The sequence below is a fragment of the Ornithodoros turicata genome, chromosome 5 (genome assembly GCF_037126465.1).
Source record: "Ornithodoros turicata isolate Travis chromosome 5, ASM3712646v1, whole genome shotgun sequence".
In the NCBI taxonomy this organism is placed as follows: domain Eukaryota; kingdom Metazoa; phylum Arthropoda; class Arachnida; order Ixodida; family Argasidae; genus Ornithodoros; species Ornithodoros turicata.
The window spans coordinates 44,665,889-44,686,770 of NC_088205.1; the positions used below are offsets into that span (position 1 = coordinate 44,665,889).

At 44.4% G+C, this 20,882-nt stretch overlaps 1 protein-coding gene and 1 long non-coding RNA gene across 5 annotated transcripts in view; both read right to left on the minus strand.

Annotated features, from left to right (window-relative positions):
- Positions 1 to 20,882, minus strand: part of LOC135395622 (sodium-dependent low-affinity dicarboxylate transporter 1-like) — an 80,652-nt gene that overhangs the window by 44,862 nt on the left and 14,908 nt on the right. For all 4 annotated transcript variants that reach the window (XM_064626719.1, XM_064626718.1, XM_064626720.1 and 1 more), the window contains one exon: positions 19,741 to 19,821. In XM_064626719.1, the coding sequence (XP_064482789.1) occupies positions 19,741 to 19,821 (81 nt within the window). The remainder of the gene's footprint in view (positions 1 to 19,740; positions 19,822 to 20,882) is intronic.
- On the minus strand, positions 3,142 to 4,403 carry LOC135395621 (uncharacterized). The gene is made up of 3 exons (XR_010423220.1): positions 4,191 to 4,403; positions 3,626 to 3,716; positions 3,142 to 3,209 (listed from the first exon to the last, which is right to left on the minus strand). It is a non-coding gene; the product is annotated as an uncharacterized LOC135395621 (long non-coding RNA).

The following is a 20,882-nucleotide window of genomic DNA, read 5'->3' on the forward strand; positions in this document are numbered from 1 at the left end:
GCGCATACACAAAAAAGGCATGCGAAAACCCCGAGGTTGTGCTGTAGGGTACGGCTGCAAGTCCCCCTACGCGGGTTAAAGATGCCTTTGAACTTTTACGTTCATTAGCCGAAGCGTCGTCAACACGCTATGTCAGAACGAATGCGTGTTATCGAGAATATTGAATTTAAATAAAAAATGTCTTGTCGCCTTCCGCTCATTGGCCCTGATCACGTTATTCAATTCTTTTACTGACAGACGTGCGGGAAGATACTGTCTGAGCATACTTTCCAGTCAGCATTGACCTGTTACGTTCATTGACCTCAACCCCAAAATGCAGGGTATACTGCTTGACTCACAGTTGTCTTTGTACTTTTGTGTCCCTTGGAGTGAGCCGTCCCCACGTTATGCCAGAACTGAAGCTTGTACCGACAAGTTCGGGCCCAGCCGCAAAGTGCCTCGTCTTTATCCTTCTGTGGACGATGGGAAAAATTAACGGCAGTGGATACTAAAAAAATAAAAAATAAAAATGTACGGGCATGTGAAGCTATATTTGACGGTTCGGCCATGTAGAGTGTCTGTCCACTGCCATACGAGCCGCAATCAACCTGTTTGAACCACGACCATCTCTATAATACACGACCATCACACTCGCACCTAGCTCCAGCGCCACTGATGAAGTTTCGCCATACGACCGCTGCGCGTTTGTGGCGCTGAATACGGGACCATCGGCAGACGACGCATGCTATGCGGATACCGTTGCTGCAGCCATTCGCGTTTGGATTTTTGCTATTTTTCACGCGGTGGACAGTGTTTGTCTTCAGTGCATGGTTTGTGCATGGTGCAGACGTGATGGTGTACTGCACCGTCCCGCTTTGAAAGCCGAAGAAAGCAGTGTCGAACACAAGTATTTCATTCCACGAGTTCTGCTCAAATGCTGTCTTACGGGAGAAGTGGCTCGAAATATATCACGGCGTCTTGACACAAGTATCTTCATTGCGAATTGAGATTGTGTCATTTCATATAGGGTGCACTTTTTGGATGGCAGTGTGTACCATAAATAGTTTTATCTAATATAGCTGGGTACCTTTTACCCATCTCTCTCCGAAAAACACAAATAATGAACCGTGGCCTCCGACCAGGAGTGGACATGAATGCATTTTTCGAGTATTTAAATATAAATACAAAATACTTTGTTGAAAGGGGTGTTTAAATACTCTTCATAAATACTTTTCGACAGGAGTATTTAAATATAAAATACATATACAGTATTTAAATGCCGTAACTAGTACCATAAATACTGTGATGAAGATGTCATCTGGAATTACAGAAATAACGATGAACATAACAACAAGTCAGCAAGGAAAAATAGCACTTATTTGTTAGATTATCACGGTAATTTTAATATTAGAAGTTTTTGACTGCATAACTTAGGATTCTTGTGTTCGGCCGTACAATCAGATTCGCAAAGGAGAACCGCATCTTCACTGGTGCCGATGAGCAAAGGTTTGCATTAAATTTGGTGATGATGCTTCGTACAACAAAGTAATCAGCCGCGACCATTGTCTGCAACAACAGCGAAAAACTCTCCATCTAAAATCGTTTTTCGCCTGCATGCTAGCTCGAACTCTGCGTGTTCTTGGCATTTCAAGGCCGAAGACTTTAGCATCAACGCAAAGCGCAAAATTCTCAGACGTGGCACCATGGCTACGGTACCTACGTTTAGTGATCACGAAGTTTACACAGCCTTGCATCTCCCAGGAGTGCAAAACGAACACAAAAAAGGCACCACAAGGTAGCGTCGCAGAAAAGCCACCATCAAGAAAAACTCTCAGAGTGGCTTCTATCCGAACAGCATAATAAAGGTTAGCAGAGCATTGTAATGGCAAACCGCAAAAGAAGAAAAAAAAGTGTAAAAGTAAAATAAAAAGGGACCAATAAGTAGGAAAACAAAACAAGCAACTGCTGATTTAAAACTGAAGTGCTTGCTTATACAACAAATTCTGTTGGACGTCGTAACAGGTGTCAGTCATCTCTTTGCCAGGAACAGTTTCTTCTTACGGTCGCATTCACCCATTCTCTGTAACTGCCCAGATTGTTAACATGGAACGCTTCTCACGTGAAACGTAAAGTCTGAACGCGCTTGCGTCTGACAATCATAAACGCATGATAACTGGCCCAACACACAAGGTGCTGCTGCCAAGTTTATGTGTACGATGTACGGCACATAGTGCGCGAGTTTCACAGTTTTACATGCCACCTACGCTTCAGTGCATAGCCTATTTCTGAGTATTTAGTTTCAGAACTCTTAGCTCTACATGAACGGAGAACCTGCGACAATACACAAACATGTACGCACGAAGAATTAACCACAAGGACCACTCATATTGCACACAGCTGAGCTACAACAGGCGCTCTTCTGGGTCCCGCAAGTGGCGCCCCTGGCGGGCGCTCCGCGCGTAAATACGGCACTTCCGCTCCTCGAGGCGCGGACGGAAGTCCCATAGGCGAACGGGCGAGTGTTATGGTCGTGTATTATAGAGATGGTCGTGGTTTGAACACCAGGCGGCCCATCTAACGTGAGTATATGTAGCGCAAGCACTGTAAAAAAAAGAAGTGACAACTCTCCTATGAAGTTTGTGTTACAAAACAGGTTCGTCTCAATGCACCACCTGTTTTTAACACAAATTTCGATTGTATCTCATTACGGCCGAAGTCTCATTACGGCCGATGTCTCAATACGGCCGAAAGTCTCAATACGGCCGATAATCCTTTAATCCCCAAGTGTCTCATTACGGCCAAAGTCTCAATACGGGCGAAGATGTCTCATAACGGCCAAATGTCAAAATGTGTATTGTAACCTGCATTGATATGCAATGTCGCAGCCAGGTATGGATATATATTCAGCAGGGTATAAGCCATGCACTGTGCCCTTAGGGCCCTTATCATATTTATATACACATATTGCGAGACAAACGGTATGTTATCATACCACAGCACAATGCAACATATTGTGTAATGTGTACTCCCACAAGGTAGTGTAGGCTGTGAAGCAGGCTACTATGTGGAGTTAGCTACTTGTAGAGAGCTAGATGAATATTGGCTTTGTTGTGACGCTTTTGGAGCCATCCTACAGTCATTGGCCATGACAGAGCACCTATCTCAGTCGATGTCAGTTTATTTCCATTCGCCTTACAATGATACAATTCTTGCTTCTGGAATGAGTAAACCTGCAAGAAGCGATGAGCAACCATGAATAGGCTAGAATATTTAAAAAAAAGAAAAAACAACAACAAGCATTTGTCTCTACATGGCTCGTTTTAATGTGCACAAGCTGCACACGTGTTGATACGCGTCTGCTATTTCATACAAGGTTAACATAAATATTCATTTAGACAAAAGAATGACAAGCCTTAAAAATGTGACTTCCAGGTAAACACAGAGCATGACCATGATATGAATATAGGTTCAGTAGTTCATTCCCTTAATGGAAACATGTGAATATCAAATAGTAATACATTACAATTCATGAAATGATGCATGCATAACTTTCCATTTCTGGTTTCTTTTTTATAAAAGTAGTGCACGAATTACTACAAAATTTCTCACTTCACAACAGAACCTTATGATGATCTTAACAGCTCACCTCTTCGCCAGGACTCCCTGGGCAGCAACATCCTGTTAGCCATGTTGTTGTTTTTCTTTTTCGGAATCTTTCGTGCAGCCACATACCATGCCTGGAATGGAAAACCAGCTATAAATAACAGTGTATTTGAATGACTTCCTCTTGAAGTATTTATTCTAATCAGATATGCTTTGTGCCTACTATGGTGCGCGAAGGCACATAAGTACAACATTTGCAGACGTTCGACGTAAGCAGTTCTTGGGGATCAATTCAAGTACGCCGACTTGCGCTTTTATTTTTGAAGAAATACGACGACAAATTTTAACAAATGAAATATGGCTCACAATGATACGAGTAAATGCTGCTGTACGGTGATGCATTATCGGTATCTTATCGTCTTCGAATAAATTTGTTGTTCCTAAACGCGCAACCAACTAGAAACGGCGCAAACCTACGAACGGATACCGAGTTACATCTATTACAGGCACTTCAGCTGTTTTGATTAATTTAAATTACTCTTATGAGAATCCAACTATGTGTGGACAGCACACTACTAAGACAGGCAATCTACGAAAGCATTACTCACCAGAATTCCTGCTTGACTTGGTCTTGGTCAACACTGCGCGATATACGTTGGGGCTGTGGCGATTCATTCAACTCGATTTTTACCGGAACAACAGGCGCTGCTCGAAAGACAACGACGGAAAATAGAGAGCCGCTATAAAGTCCGCTAATTTGCACATTACAGCACTACAAAGCGATATATGAACACATCGTAAACAGCAAGTCAACCACTCGCTCACACACAAGAAACGAGGTACCCAACGTTGCTAGACACCATCCGAACTCCGAAGTGAGAGTAGCAAAACAACAAGATATCAAAACACGAAAGGAAGAGTATTGATCCCCCCTCCTTCTATAGCATGCAAAACGTGATTTGCGCTGAGATGAACATATATGTTCATGGCGCGAGTAATTTTCATTTTTCACTGATCCAAAGGAGGTCACGTGGGATTGCTCGACGCTTGTGAAATCAACAATGAAAATGGCGAAACGAAACTTGTGAATCGTGCATTTGCTCTTCATGGTAGCTGCCAAAAAATCGAATCAAACTTATGGGACACTGGATTACAGGTATGTTGGCATCTTTTTCATTCCTGCATATCATTACACTATGCGTGAATACATGGTGTCATGTCATGGGTGTCATGTCTCACGATGCTGGGGAAGTAGTTGCAAGGGGAAGTGTGCATGGTTCTAGACTTTTAATTTTTGATCGCGTAATCTAAATATCGGCACCTCTCGCATTGTGGCTTGCATGTGACCAACCAAGTGCTCTTCCCTTACTAGCGCTTCCTACAAACGACAAAACGAAACATGTGGGAATGTATATTTTTGATTACTCATATGTAACAAGAAAATGTATCGTTTTCAGGTTGCTGCCACTACTCCATGTGCCCGCAATTGTCTTGCGTGTATGATTACACTAACGGCGTCGCCCACCACGGCGGAAGTGTTTTGCGTACACGCGTTTCAGCATGAAGCCTGCAGGTAACATCTGATGTTTACCCTTCGGATATTCTGAATTTACATATTGTAGCTTAGAAGAATTCCGAATGCCCAGAGTGACACACACTTTTAACATTGTGACATCAGTGCAATGGCATAAGCTCTAATGTAGTGCCCCACGAAAATGAACAAGGTAGTGGTGGTTTATCCAGAATCCCAAGCACGAGAAGGGTGTTGGAAAAAATTGTTGGAATAGTTACGTCATTACAGCTTAACATATCATTACAGACATATCTGAAGCTGAAATCGCAAGGGCACCCCCTGTAGGGGGTGCACAGGCAAAAAAGTTAGGGGGGGTCTGGATAAAGCACTGACAAGGGGGACTCCTCCACCCCATGTCAAGCCTCATAAAACACCTCCTGAAATAGTTTCCTGGCTATGCAGCTGCATTGTTATGACGTAATTGTCATTGTTGTCCATAATTCTTGAATATGTTTCGAATATATGAAAAAAAAAGTCTGCTTGACAGCATATGTCTTATAGTCATCATCAAACAAGAGCATATGTCATTTTGTTCAGTGGCTTATGTACTTTTTTGTAAATTTCAGGTGGACGTAAATTGTAGAAGGCAGCTAGTGGGGGAGAAGATCATGGTCATAGGTCATGTGACTCCTGGAGCTCCCAGTGGGTTCCCTTGTGGAGTACTTTTCAGAACACACACACACAGTTTGCTCACAGAACCAACGAGTAGGATGTTGCTTGAATACTGAGAGAAAATGGCGTAACACATACAAATATCGTGTGACACATATGACAATAAAAACATTTTTCACGAGGGATGCATGAAACACTGTCGCAATATTGTGTGCATGAACCATTGTGTGTGACACAAGCCCTGGGGGCACACCGCCTCGGACATATTTTGGGAAGCATAAAACACAGTATATACAGAGCTACTATGGTGGATGCTTCTTTTTTCTTTTTGGCCGTTATGAGACATCTTCGGCCGTAATGAGACTACCTTCGGCCGTATTGAGACTTTGGCCGTAACGAGACACTTGGGGATTAAAGGATTTTCGGCCGTAATGAGACTTTCGGCCGTAATGAGACTTCGGCCGTAATGAGACTCGGGCCGTAATGAGATGTTACCCAAATTTCATAGGAGAACTGTCGACTTTTCCTTGAGTAAGCTATGTGTTAGATACCATCTCTGTGGCTAGTGTTGGCACCCTGTATACATATATTATCATGGAGCCATCATCCCGTAATGAAACTGTTGTTGTTGTTGTTGTGTCATGGAGCTAAAATTCCGACCAAATCTTGTTCGGGACGCCCCGGACAAAGCTCGTAAGACGGATCGCCAAACTATAATCACGAAACGCAGAAGTGACGCGAAAAACGACTCAGTAAATCTAATTGTAACATTTGGCGCAAATATTCCGAATATTAATAATATAACTCAGACGCCACCAAAGCATTCACAAAGGAACGCACAAAAGAAATCTTTCCTCAACCGCCACCTGTCACCTGGCTGGCACCCATGCAATGGCCACAGGTGCCAGGTATGCAAAGTAATGCAATTTTCCCGGTCACTCAAAAGCACTAATTTTAATGTCAAAATCAAGAAGATACGAAGGCAGAAAAATAGGCGATGTCAAGTTGCCGGTGGTGAGTAAATCAACGAGTGATATTAAACGGTAGGAGCACACATGGTAACGAGACTTTCGCGCACGAGACTGCACTTCTTCAACCATATGTAAATAAATAAGTTGCTCCTACCGCTTAATATCCGTCTTTGTCAAAATCAACGCAGACTTAGACTGTAACTCCTCCAATGTTATCTATGTCATTCAATGTAACGCGTGTCAGGGTCAGCATGTGGGTCAGACAAAAACATCCTTTGGGGTTAGGTGTAACAACCACCGATCTGGCGTGACCAAGAAACATAATCTACCAGTTTCACCCACTTCAGCCGGCACTGCCACTTAAAGATGTTTCTTCAGTCAAACTTCGATTCCGACCGATGCGGAGAACAACGCGAGTCATTTCTAATATACAAGTTACAGTGGATCATCAATGAAGACCCTGGTGTACTGTCGACCATAAGCAATTTATGCTCTTACACTGTATGATGCCTCGTGTGTGTGTGTGTGTGTTTTTTTTTCAGCTGGATTGCTGTTATATCTCCACACAAAACATCGTGGCCATCCTCAAGGACGATGACCTCCTCCCCGGACGTGACTAAGAACATTTTAGAAGCCGACCTCCTGACAAGCGCGAGGTGGTGCGACCTCCTCCATTGTGATATCACTTGTGACTTTTGGAAGCCCTATGGGGCCACTTAATACTTCTTTCCTGATGAAGGCGGAGCCTCCGCCGCAAATTAAGTGAAAATTAAAATAACGCGCGACTGGAACTCCGCTAGATTACGTTTCATGATTATTTTCATGATTATTCCTTGATTATCTGTCATTCTAGGCTTTCGGCGTCATGATTGTCAGGCGTTCCGCGTTTTCGCCTTTTGTTATTTTTTCTGCAGTTTGAGCCGTCAGCCCTTTCATGACTCGGCCTTGTTGTTATCGGCCTTTTGATAGTGACACTAGTTCGGCTTTGTTGTGGTCTCGATTCCCAAGCCTGTTCTTGTGCTGCAGTGGCTGTGCTTGACTATTGAGGGAAGGTTTCAGCACCGTCGCACATAAAATGCTGGGGAAGTGCAGGGTTGTAATTGTAGCCGGTCGGAGTATTTATCCAGTAAAATTGTCAAACGTGCCCCGAGTTTTTTACTGCCAACCTGACCGATCCTACCCACCCAACAGTTGTAGTAGTTGTCTCGCGACGTAAAACCCGAATCAATAACTAACATTACTTTACTGATGCTTACTGTACTGCTTGTTAATCCTTATTTGTCTTGAGAGCACTAGTTATGGAGTTCAGGCAGGGGGTACTAAGAACATACATTTTTGTAAGGCTCGACCCACCTTTTTTAAGTGTAACATTCATTCTGATTTTGGAATTTATTAGGTGGCCCTGAAGATGGTCTTTTGTCCTCGTTTTGGTTTCCCCGCTTGGCTTCAAGCGCCTGCTTCTTCGTCGTCGTCCGAGGACGATCCATCGGAGTCGACCCCGACCGTTGGAAGTGGGAGTGCAGGCACGTCAGCGCCCATCCTGTACAGTACTGCCGCCTCCCTGATCAAAGCCTCAAAGACAGAGATGCCGGTAGCTCTGGCTTGTTTCCCGAACATAAACCTTGAAATATTGATGCTGTAGTGCTCGAAGGACGGTGATGCCTTAAACTTCAGGTATCCCTTCCAGCAGTCCGTGATGACCGTCGAACCTTGTTCTACCCAGTCCAAAATGAGCTGATACAAGGTGTCTCGGTCGCGGCATTCCACCGGGACGAGGAAGCACTTCCCGCTTCCAAGCTCCACACCGCCGATGACCCATTGTCCTTCAACACGTTTACCTCGGTTGTATTCTCGCTTCCCGAACATGGATCCGTCGAGCTCTACAACGGTTCCGGGTCCTCCAACTTTCCTGCTGTTGTAGATCACATCGTTGATCACAACCCCCCGGCAAAAGCTGCTCCAGTCCGTGACCGTGCCGTGAGCAAGTTTGAGCTGACGTTCAATCAGCTTAGACAGGTAGTCCTCACACCACAAGTACACGAAAAGGACAATCTGCTTGAGCGTCAGGTTTGATCGTTCGAAGAATAAGCCCTTGCGCAGAGACAGTGAGGTGTAGCAGCGCACAGTTCTTCGCTTCGGACTTGTTCTTTCGAATTGTCTCCCTTCTTCGACATCACCATTGCAGTCCGTCCCTCTTGTCACAGCACCGCTGCAGGGTCATGGACCGTTGACATCTTGGGCATGCCCTAGCCGCTGTGAGGAGCCCGAGACATTGCAGGATCTCGACCGTCCTCGTAGCGTCACCAAGGCGCTCCGAAACTTCCAAGAATGTAGGGTTGCCGTGAAAGAGCTCCATCGTAGCGGGAACAGGTCCAAACCTGAATGGATGGCATTCACGCCTCCCACCGCCTTATAAACCCATGGCCTTCCCTTCCCCGTGCTCTACTATTTACACAAATGCACCAAGATGAGTGTCAAACAATAAAGTCGAAATCGGTAACGTGCGCTTAGGTTGTCAAAATTCCAGTAAAAAGCTGCCCGTCAAGCGGAAATGAGTGACGAAAACGAAGTTGAAAGACCTCAGTAATCCCTTGTTCACGGTGTTCCAGAGAAACAACACAGAAAGGCCACTGACTTACCCTGGCATTGACGACCTTACTCGACATGGGGAACTGCGCCCTCATTACGACTTCCGAGAAAATGGCGTCGATCAAGTGGCGTTCGATCAAACGCCTTCAATAAAACGGCGTTCGACCAAGTGTTCAGCCTCCTGTCAAACTTCTTTCGACCGAACGGCGGTCGATCAAATGTCACGGAAACCCAAGTCGGTATCAAGTTCCCAAAATATGCAACGGCAAATTGTAAATACGCGCAAAAATATGCAAAGTTACATTTCAGTGCCCACTCGTATGCCTATAAAAATGAACAACGGTGTGCCAGCACGTCCTCAAACCTTCCCTTAATAATCAAGCACAGCCACTGCACCACAAGAACCGGCTTGGGAATCGAGACCACCACAACGCCGAACTACGGTCACTATCAAAAGGAAAAGGCACCGTCACCATCACCATCAAAAAGGCTGAAGGCTCAAACTGAAGAAAAATCACAAAAGGCGAAAACACGGAAGGCCTGACAATCATGACGCCGAAAGCCTGGAATAGCAGATTATCAAGGAATAACCAAGAAAATAATCATGAAACCGGAATCTAGCGGATATCCCCGACCGCAGTGAACAAAGATACTGGTTCAGAAATAAACTGAGTCCCACCCTCCTTTTCCAGTCGTCACATTACACGGCGCGAGCTCCGTCACAATGCACAACAAACGGGCTCCCGTCCTTTTCCCTCTCTCCGAGGTCTCCCAGCATCCCGCAGCCAACCGCCCCGACCCCGTAACAACGCCCTCTCCCAACAACGTACGAAAAAAAAGAAAATGCTTGCCCGACCTCCTACGAGCTGAGCAACGGCACGGCGGATGGACACCCTTCGGTCGCTAGCGGAAGTGTGTCCCTCCGCCGCCCGGTCGTGCATCTCCGCGAGGGCTTCATAGGATATAGATGGGGCGCACCTGAGCACGACGTAGATATAGTGCGAGTTCAAAACTCAATCTATTGGGCGAAATATTCGAGAGCGAGCCTTTATTTTTATATTTTTGGGATCACTGTTTAAAAATAAATCAATAATTAGTCATATTTCAAGGCATATAAGATGGGACACTGATTCTGAACTTGCACCTTTTTTACTTAATACTCCTACTTCTGTTGTCCACGTCTCGTTCATGATTATATATATATTATTCTACGACCCATTCGCGAAAGACTGCTGCACGCTCGATTCGTACTGTGCACTTAGTCGTATTTAAATGTCGTCTGCTTGTTTGTCCTACAAGCTCGAGGCTGGACGTGATGAGGTTGGACTCAGGACGGTTTGCAAGGAGAACGGTGAACTCAACAAATGGTTCGTTCGAGTGAGGCACCTGCCGTTCTTTCGACCCACAACCTCGTTGCACCGACGCCGACATCGACTGCCGTCCAAGAAAGGAACCAGGGACTTCTGCGCGCGATGGACGCCATGCTCTTATACATGAGCGCAAGACCAGGCTTATTTGCAGATCTGGACAAAATTGCTTCGGCCGCAGTTCTTCCAGGAGGCCTAATTGTATTTTTCATTAGTGTTTTGAATTGGATCTGTACAAAGTAACTAAATCAATAAAAATATGATGTTGATGTGCCACCTTCCTTTGTATTCTAGTTCAAACGACTCGCTCGTATTTAGATCCGAGTAATTTCTGCATAGCGCAGTTAACGACGTAACAGAAGGGGGTGAAAAGATCTAAACATGGCGAACCCTCAGACGAGTCAAGAGATCCATCCGGGTCAAGAGATCCAACAGGTCAAGCGATCCACCCGTGGATCTCTTGACTCGTTGGATCTTTTGACGCGAAATCTTCATTGCGCATCTTCGTAGACGCGTCTTTCCTTCACCGTCAATGTGAGAGAGTGAAGGAGCACTGTGCCGCCTCCTGCATCCAACAACTTTATTACAGGATGATGGCTGGGGAGTTTCATCGCCGGGGGCGATACTCTACCTCATTGCTGGTGGTGATACGGGGAATGAAATAATGAGCCCCTTCACAATAGGGATCGAAGCCCTGTGGTGTCCAGGAAGGTGAAGAGAGCCTTGGGGGCCTCCTGCATCAAAGATGAGCTTTCACTTGCGGAAACAAAACAAAAACACATGTATCGGGTGACGCTATCGGAACTGCCCTTATCTTGGGTTGCATTTTCTGTTTTCTTTTAATCTTATTCCAGGACGCAAGAGGGGACAGTGTGCTCTTTCACCCTCTCACATTTGGGGTGACGGAAAGACGGGTCTCCGAAGATGCGCAATGAACAAGAAAGAAAATGGTGTTCCTTTACGAATTTTTTGCGGATGCTCTACCGAACGGATTTTTGTTCTGAGAACTGCTTCGGTATCACTGAGACAACTTCGTAGCTTTTATAATAAAACAAGTTAATTAACGGTTTTTAGGTAATTTGTCGTTCGACGGCTACTCAACAGATGGCCAAGAACGTCCGCCCGCTCAGAGACGATAGAAGTCAAAACAGGATGTTTATAGCCCTTAGTTTTTTTAATGAAAAATATGTATAAAAAAGGACATCGTGTATTGTGACATAGGCAACAGGGGGTAGGCCTCTCCTATCGCAGGCAGGAATAAATTGTGATTTTTTAGTTGCAGAACGTAGAAGGAAGCAAACCCGCGTGATTTTCAATATCAGAAGACGCAGCATACCCGTCGCAAAAAAAAAAAAAAAAAAAAAAACGATGGTTCTGGGCTTATTTACCGTATTTAGATTCTTACAAGATTTTGGCTTCAGCATTTCATTTATAAAGCCATAAATCGAGGGACGCACGTAGACACATTTTCGAAGCACATTTTCAAAAATTCTGCCGGTAACACTGCCGAGCAAGATCATTCGTCTATTTCTCTTTGGTGTGTCGTGAAAACGATTAAACGGTTTAGTGGAATGCTTTGGTGCCACTGGTTACCGGATTCCTTGGACTGGATGCCTCCATGCTTATTGCGTCCCTTCTCCCCCATAACCAAAAGGGCGCAGGAACGTTTGAATGCAAGGAAACCTTATCTCAGGAGAAAAATGTCGACACGCCACCCTTTGTATGTGTATTATTCCACCCGGTGCCAGCGTGACGACAGGCACGCCGTCACATGAGTGCCTGGTTGCACGGCATCTTCCTACACGGCTGCAGAAATTACCTTATTACTATACCTCCATGTCTCAACACGCTCAGTTCAGGGGAACAGCACAAAAAATAAAAAAATAATAAAAATACAGCAAAAGAAATGAAAAAGAACATTAAGAGAACTACAAAGTGCTGCAGATTATGATTTGGATGAACGGGATTTAAATGACCAGCGAGGGGCATGGACTGTGGTACAGAAAAATAAAATAAAAAAAAACACCATGACCGATAATGCGATCCGCAGTAAAGGGCACTCCATACAAAAAAAAAAGAAAAATATGTGATTGACAAAAATAAAACATTTAATGCGCTCCGACATGCACTCCGCATAGGTTCAGCCAGTTCAGTTTTTGTTATCAGATTAAAAAAAAACAGCAACAAAATATTGAGGTTAAACAACAGAAGCAGTACATAATTGTCAACCACGTAACTTACTGTTTCAAATATTACAATCATTTTATTTTAACATCCGCGCTTTTGGAAGGGCATTACGGTAATATTATATCAACTTTAACCCTTGAAAATACGCGGTCATCCCCACGGAAAAATTGTGTCTACTCAACAGGCGTTAGAGGAAAGGACCACCTTACTCGTTGTGCATGCGGACTAAGGCTGTGTGAGGTAAAGTAGTAAACAATAAAGCAACGTGCATGTAGTGGTGGACGAAATGGTGAGATTTTGTCGCTTCCAACGTTTCGAGTATGAGCCTTTGTCCGGTGAGTCTTTGTCCGCGAAACCAAACTTTTGACGTCATTTAGGGAGGCTTTGGACAATTTCTAAATGAAGGATATTTATTTTTTTCAATCGAACCCTGAAAATTGCCATGCGAGCCTCACTGTTTTTTTTTACACAAATTTGAAGTCCTCCGCCGATAACTGCAGACACAACAAAACCTATGCACAGTATTCAACAGATACAGTAAAAGTAACAGTACAGTAAGTAAAATGCCGCTTTAGCCCCGCTTGCTTGATTGCGCTCGAAATGTGTTCGACGATGTTTGAAATATCGGCATCCTGAAGTATTTTCTTCAAATATATTGGCTATTGGTATGAGTCAAAATTGAAAACGATGGATTCTAGTATGAAAAAAGCTCTTAGGTTTACAAGACATAAGAAAGTGCTACAGATGCGAGGCATTTTCATAATAAACAAATCGCCCATTAATATTTGCAGAGCTGTGAAACTTGGGGATTGGTCGTCTTTCGCGAAGCTCAAAAATGGGGGAATCGCCATTTAAATGGCACAAACGATGTGAGCGGGGATTTTGTCGCAGTGAATATCAGAAGACACACCGAAGCGTCCGTTTCATGGTATCCCTCGAGGACAGGTAATGGAGAGCATCAAATGTGGTCACATTTGAGATTGTGCTGATGATATTCTGGTTTGGCTCTTCCGTGGTGCGGGCCTTACCCTTCATCGCGGAGTAAGCGAAGGCAGCTTCCAAACTCAGGTTGTCCGCTCCGTGAGTATGCTCGTTCACAGTATGGACCACCTCGTCGTTCACGGCGTAAGCCCTTGCCTGGCATTAGCCTTTCAGGCTACATTGCCAATAGGTCTAAAGTAGCAGTGAACAAATATTAATCAACAACAATAAGCAAACTGATGATGATGAACGCATTCGTGGATGGTTATACGTACCTTGTCTTCGTAAATTTTCTGCTTGTCGTATTCGTACCCGTTATACACCAGCCTTCTTCCGTCACGGTTGCTACGGACGTACAGAGCCATCGTCGAATCCAGCTAGAGCTACGCGTACGCTCTGTGAGCGGCAGTTAACTTCAAGGCAGTTCCTAGGGCGTCCCTAGGATGTCTTGAGAGAGGGATACGAGTGAGAACTGTGAAGGGCTGTTTATCGAAACGAAACGTTCTCAAGTGTCCCTTCTCCTAACTCGTATCCGTACTACCTCCCTCAAAGCACCCTTCTGGGATGACCCAGGTGCATTGATTGCAGTCCAGGAGAACCGTCCACCTAGAACACCTGAGTAGAAATCTGACCTGTATGTAGCCCATATCACATAACTAGAGGCTAGACTAGATTTATTTAAGTTCATTTCAAGAATGTAAAGTTTGTTTGAACCTGATCTGTTGAAACCATGTGATATAGCGCGGACCATAAATAATGCGGTTGTCCACTTAATGTCCATTGTGTATAAATTGTCCACTCGACGTTAGGTAGACGAGCTGTCTGCCTGGGTAGAATGGCGGCACCTTGCACGTATATGTACCTGTTGATTTTTCTTTGTCTCGGAGTTGTCGCACTAAAACATTTTGCGGATGAATGTTCTCGCAAAAGACATTTCTGTGTAATGACAGAAAGACTGCGGTGTATCGATTGAATAAACTCGTCCGTCTTGCTGCATTTCTTTCTGCTTACCTGTATTTTTCCCCCGTTTGCTTCATTTTCCTCTAGTTCCTTTCCTTTTCTTGGGAAGAGCAAACCGTTTGTGGTGGCTGGTATGTACACCTTCCGTTTTGTCTTTTCTTTTTGTCATTGAACTTATCTCCTCTAATGAGCCAGTACACCTTGGCCATCCCGTGACCACAGCATGCTGCGATTCTTCCAATAAAACGCGAACTGTAACAGTGATACAAAAACATCCTTTCATCCAATATCAGGTACGTTCCCAACGTGTCAATAACATCGACAGGCGTAGTATGTCTGAATGTTGCCGGCGACTTGTACCGGAACGTCCACGCACCGAAACATCCGTGTACCGAAATGTCCGTCCATCAAAATGTCCGTGTAGCGAAATGTCCGTACCGAAGCGTCCTCTACCGAAAGCTGCTGTACCGTAACGTCCGCATACCGGCGGCCAGCGAAAATGAAAGGTGTAGTGAAAGTGGTGCGACCGTTCTCCTTCTCCGCTGGGGCCGAGGTGCGCGAGTCGGTATATTCAATGGGTGGACGGTAGTGTAACGGAAGCTCGAGGATCGAGGAAGAAGGGCAAAGACTGTAAGTGGAGTCAAGTTATGCAGTCAAGTGTCTAAGGGTCTCTGTGTAAGGAAAGCCAACGACGTTTTTTTTTTTTTATCCACGAGGGAAGATAGGAAGAACCCCCACTGAAGAAGAACGGCATTGGACTGCGGCCGACGACTCCGTAACCACCACAGCCAAGTCTATTTGAAAAGGGTTGACTGTTTTGTCCTCCGTGATTGATTGTAGCCTGTGTGGCAGAGTTGTGTCGTAGTTCAAGTTTGCTGTTTTAACGTATTGGGATTATCGCCTGTATGACATTCGCATGTTTGTAGATGTGATTTTGGAAGAATGTGTGTATATCTGCCCAAGTGTAGTTCAGTAAATTTTGACTTGCTCGTTGTTCAAACTTCGTGGTTCATCCATCCGCCCGCTATCCACCATCTGTTTGATTGTCTGAGTCCGAACTTTTACTTTGCTCACGGGGCTGTATATCGCAATCGATTTCCGTGCTCTGTGACAAGAACGTTGGATCAGAAATGTAGAGCACTTTTATGACGTGCACAGCGTACCCGCGTCCGCATTAAATAGGGTGTGTTTTCTTTTCTCGTTTGAAGAAATTATTGAACGTCAACACTACTACACCATTGTTACAATATTTAGAATCCATTACGATGAGAAATGCACAAGCTACTGTGTGCATATGATTGCATGACTAACTATGTACCTATGTACATATCTACCAATGACAAACCTATGTACATATGGTTTTTTACATGCACATATATGGGTTCTTTATGCATTTATGGAGGTGCACCAGCGATACTAACGTACGCATCCGGAATGTATGCGTTCAACGGCAGTAGTGAGTGTTTTGCACTAGTACGGGCTACCTTATACGGCCTGTGGTTCTTATTCGCTGGGTATGATTATATGGGATGTCATCGATATTCTCGCCTGCGAACTGCGGCTCCTCGACGGAAGAAAAAAAAGTAGGGCAAGTGACGTGAGGATAGGAGATGAGCTGTAGCTGTAGGTCACGTTACCTGAATACCCCAATGAGGTTGCTTTGCACGCGCCACTTTAGAGGCCACATCGGCGCGCTACCACCACACCTCTCCAAGCATTCCGAAACTATGCGTTAGGGCTCCCATAGAGATGTATGTAACCGAAACCGGAAGGCGACTTTACTGGAGTGGCCCCCAATCTCGGTTTCATTTCTCAGAGCAATAGGGCTTCTCCGCTCTTCCCTTCCTCCATGACTGCCCCGAAGAAAAGAAAATGCTCGATTGCTTCGTGAGATAATATTTAATGATAATGTTTAATTTAAGATAATGTTTAAAAAGCTGATACTGCTGATTAACCTCTTAGCTTCACATATTTGTTGAAGTCGTTTTAGCGAATAGAAGTCACATGTTAGCTGCCGTTATACTTAGCAGGGCGGACACCCTAGCACCTTGTTGGTTAGGTGGCAATCTATTATCAGGTTTGTTCAAGCTTATTTACATTTTTTTTTGTTCAGGTTAGTTCAAGTTCGCTGTTGGCAATTTCCCCGGCGCGACGTGGATTTTAGACAGCTTATTTTCAGTGGGGGCAACAAAATATCATTTAATTCCAACTGATTATTTTGAAACGGAGGTTTCGACGCTGAGTTTTTCAAGTGAAAGAAAATGGCTGGAAAAACGACTTGTTTTTACCTGAAGGAGATTCCAATAACGCAGGAAATTAAACAAGAATGAGTGTCATACGTTGTGCAAAACACATAAAAATTGACGTTTATTGGTGATGTCTTCAAGATGACCTGCCGTGTTTGCTGTGGCAAAGACATTTTAGCGGTGCAGTCTTGGGCCTGCGTCACCTGGAGACCAACCATCCTAACCACGCTAACCTAACCAACTGTTCCTACTTTCCACAAGATGGCAACCTCCAAATCCGCTAGGCTGTTATCCAAATATAGATAAAAAGATTCTAGACCACGCAATTTCATAATTGTTATAGTTTAGTTTCGTACATGACAATCTTTCACTCGCATGCACAATATTTAAGAAACGCCTTCACTTATTTTTGAAATTCAGTGGTCCTGATAACAAACTACACCCCTTCTGGCTATAATTCTCGAGAAGCAGACATGACCACCAGGTATATGAAACGCTTGCTGAGCACTGCTTGATACACAGTAAATAACAAACACACGATAAAAGAAGAGTAAACCATAACATCTAAGTGAACTCGAATAGCACCCAATTTCACCCCTATTTCTAGAGAAAACAGAACCAGATTGTGCCCATTCCTCTTCCTGAATGCCCGTTACAATTTTCCGCACAAGTGTGCTCGAAACTTCAACGTCCACCAACTTGCAGCAGACAGAACGCAGAGTAACTCAATGGGTTTGAAAAATGCTGTCGAAAGTGGCTCCTCTAAGGTCACGTGACACTACACGGTCATTCATAGAGGCCCCCCTACGCCCCCCTAGATCTAGAGGAGACCACTGAAATTTTGAGCGACTGCACAATATTTTGTCAAGAGCGTCTAAATAGACCCCATTGCCGAACCCAACCTGCACCCAGGACGAAATTCTGGCTAAACCACTGATGCTACGTCATATCCAACTACCTGGCTACTCTAGGTGAATAAAAAAGTACGTCCACGTCCCCAAGTCCCTATGCCATCAGATCGACGCCTATACTCCAATCAGCTCTATCGTTATTCAACATGTGGCATTCTTTCTCTCTTTCTTGGATGTGATTAAAAAGTCATCTCTTCATGCCTGGAAGGTGATTTTTTCACTTCAAAGCAAACACCAATAACGACAATTGTCAAACCAAATCGCACTGTGTTCCTCAGATAGATTGCGTTAAGCAAAAAAATGTCTCCTGCTGAGCATCACATGTTCGTTTTGTTTTCTTTTTGTTCATCTCGTTTCCGGCTGAAATGCAGAGAATACAGCCCCGTGGATCTGCTAGCTCTTAGCTAAGGGGGAAACCGTAGCTTCCCTTATACCACTTTTATTGCTAGATTCAGGGGGTTCAAGTGCACGTGGAACCCTCCAACAAAGGGCAAGAATTTGTTTTCGTTCTCAATATCCTACTACCAAGCTGCCCTGCTTCCATGAGTCCTTATAGCTACCGATTTTTAGCCATCTATTTGCACAAACATTTTAGAATGCCAAAAATATCAGAATTTGACAAAAAACATAAATGCCGAAAAACACCCATCGAATCTCCTCAGGACTAAATGCCGAAGATGCGGAACCCTACATATATAGTTCATAGAGTGCAGTTCATAGAGCGCCTAATGAGGAATTCAACTCAAGCAACAAATAGAACGTACATTTGTTTTCATACGTACATAAGACCGAAAAATGATGACGACGAGACGTAAGGTCGACAACTATGATCACATGGTGCACAGAGCATATAGGCTGACGGCGTTCATGTACACGTTCGAGTTCTGCAGCTCAACGCTTAGGTGTAACGTTCTGGTGCGATTTGAAGACTCACTCTAGACCTACTGAGTATGAGACCAACAGCAGCTCCTTTATACCTCTGTCGTGAAGCGCTCGATAGTTCGAGAACCACACGGCCCTGATCAAGTATTGCTCGAGACAGCCAACTTTTCGAAGAGAGGTAGGAAGTGAAAAAATGCCATGGTGAGGTAACCCCAGCCAATGTTCGCTCAATTCTACATGACAATACCAACTCCAGGGGCTTAGTGGCTACGACGATGGCATTCTACGGAGACACTGGGAGGTGACCCGGTTTCGAATCTGGGAATCTGTGGGTGTTCCCCTGGGTTTTCCTCAGCAAGATCCTAACCTAACCTAACCTAACCTAACTTTAAAACAAATGTTAGCACAGTTCCCCGTGAAGCTCGTTGACCCAGGATGCGCTATCCACCACATTAAAATAATGATTTTACGAACTTCTCACCAAAGTGTTTTGCTTCGCGTGCGCATGTTAAACTGGACGCACGAGACATCTACCTCGCAGGTTATCAGTCGCACATACAGGAAGCCGTGGGTTTCATATCCAGCATTCGTTGTCTAAGAACGCATATTATGGCTTGACTGCGAATGTTTTCGGGTCACTGGGAGCTCGACGCGGTTCATTTGAGAATGTTTCTTTTGTGCTACCAAGATTTTTACAGTCTTTCTGTGGGACTCATGTCATTAATTAGTACCCCGTTTTTGGATGGTTGGCGTGTTGCAACTAGAGTCAAGTTAGTCGTTTACAGACGTAAGTAAAAGCTGGCGTTATCATATTATCGGTCACTCATTGATTAAGTGCCCAAGAGCTTCAGTTCAAAGAAGAAACGAATGCATGTGTACTTGAAGTCTTGGTTGTTGCCCTGCATTCTCCTGATGGCCCTCTGTATCCCGATCGCAGCTTCTTCGCTCTCTGGTGCATCACTGGAAGGGAATATTTCTTAATTGTCATCGTTTCTGGTCGCATACGTTGCCAGAAAGATGCGTTCTGTGAATACAGTACATTATCAGTCATTCCAAAGCCCACATTATCGTCCACAAGAGCCAACCGAACATGTGTTTACTCGGGGATTTAGATCCCAGGCTGTCTCGAGGTACCCGCGCTGTGCAGAGCACGTTCGCCGCCACGACACGGTAGGCATTTGATGATATTGGATACACAATAATGTATTCAATATCTCCAAATCCCTACCGTGTCGTAGCGGCGAACGTCAGTCAGCATCGGCCAGTAAGAACGAAACATGCGTGAGCACCATTGTGGACACTACTTAGAGTATGCTTCCGTTAATATTTATCACAGCTCGGAAGGTACTTTTCTGGACAGCCGATAATTCAGTTAGGAGAAACTCACACTTTGAAATCGCGCAAAAAACTGTTTCAGATGGCTCGCCCTACCTTTCCTGTTTACGTAGGTGACGTCATGCATCGAGTGGCATTTAAGCAATCTGTTAGGTTGGCAGGAGCTGCCCATCTATTACGATCCACGCACGGGGACAAGCAACAAAAAATAAGAGTTTATTCATGCCCAACGCTTTTATATCGGGCCCGGACAACCAATAACGCTCCTACAGGCGGGTATCAGAATTACTACGATGCTCTTATCGCTGATCTCTGTACACGTCTCACTTATTTCAGTCACACGTAACATCTTTCCCCCAACAACAAAACATGTTTCTTTCCTTTTTTTTATTTTCCACCTTAACATTCATTCTAACCCACACTCATAGTTCTCAATGTCGAAACTATTATACAGCTGCAACAAATATTAAGTAGGAACCCAACCTCTTGTACTTGACCATGTGCAAGATATGTGCGAAATATCTAGGTCCAACTGTTTGTAATATCTTTAGAAAACATTTTATATGGAATATATATTACACACGTAACATGAAAAACGGTTAGGAGCAACTGATATTTATTCGAACAAGAACTTTCGTGCAAGAGACTGCACTTCTTCAGGTTACACAAGTAAGTGTTACACAACT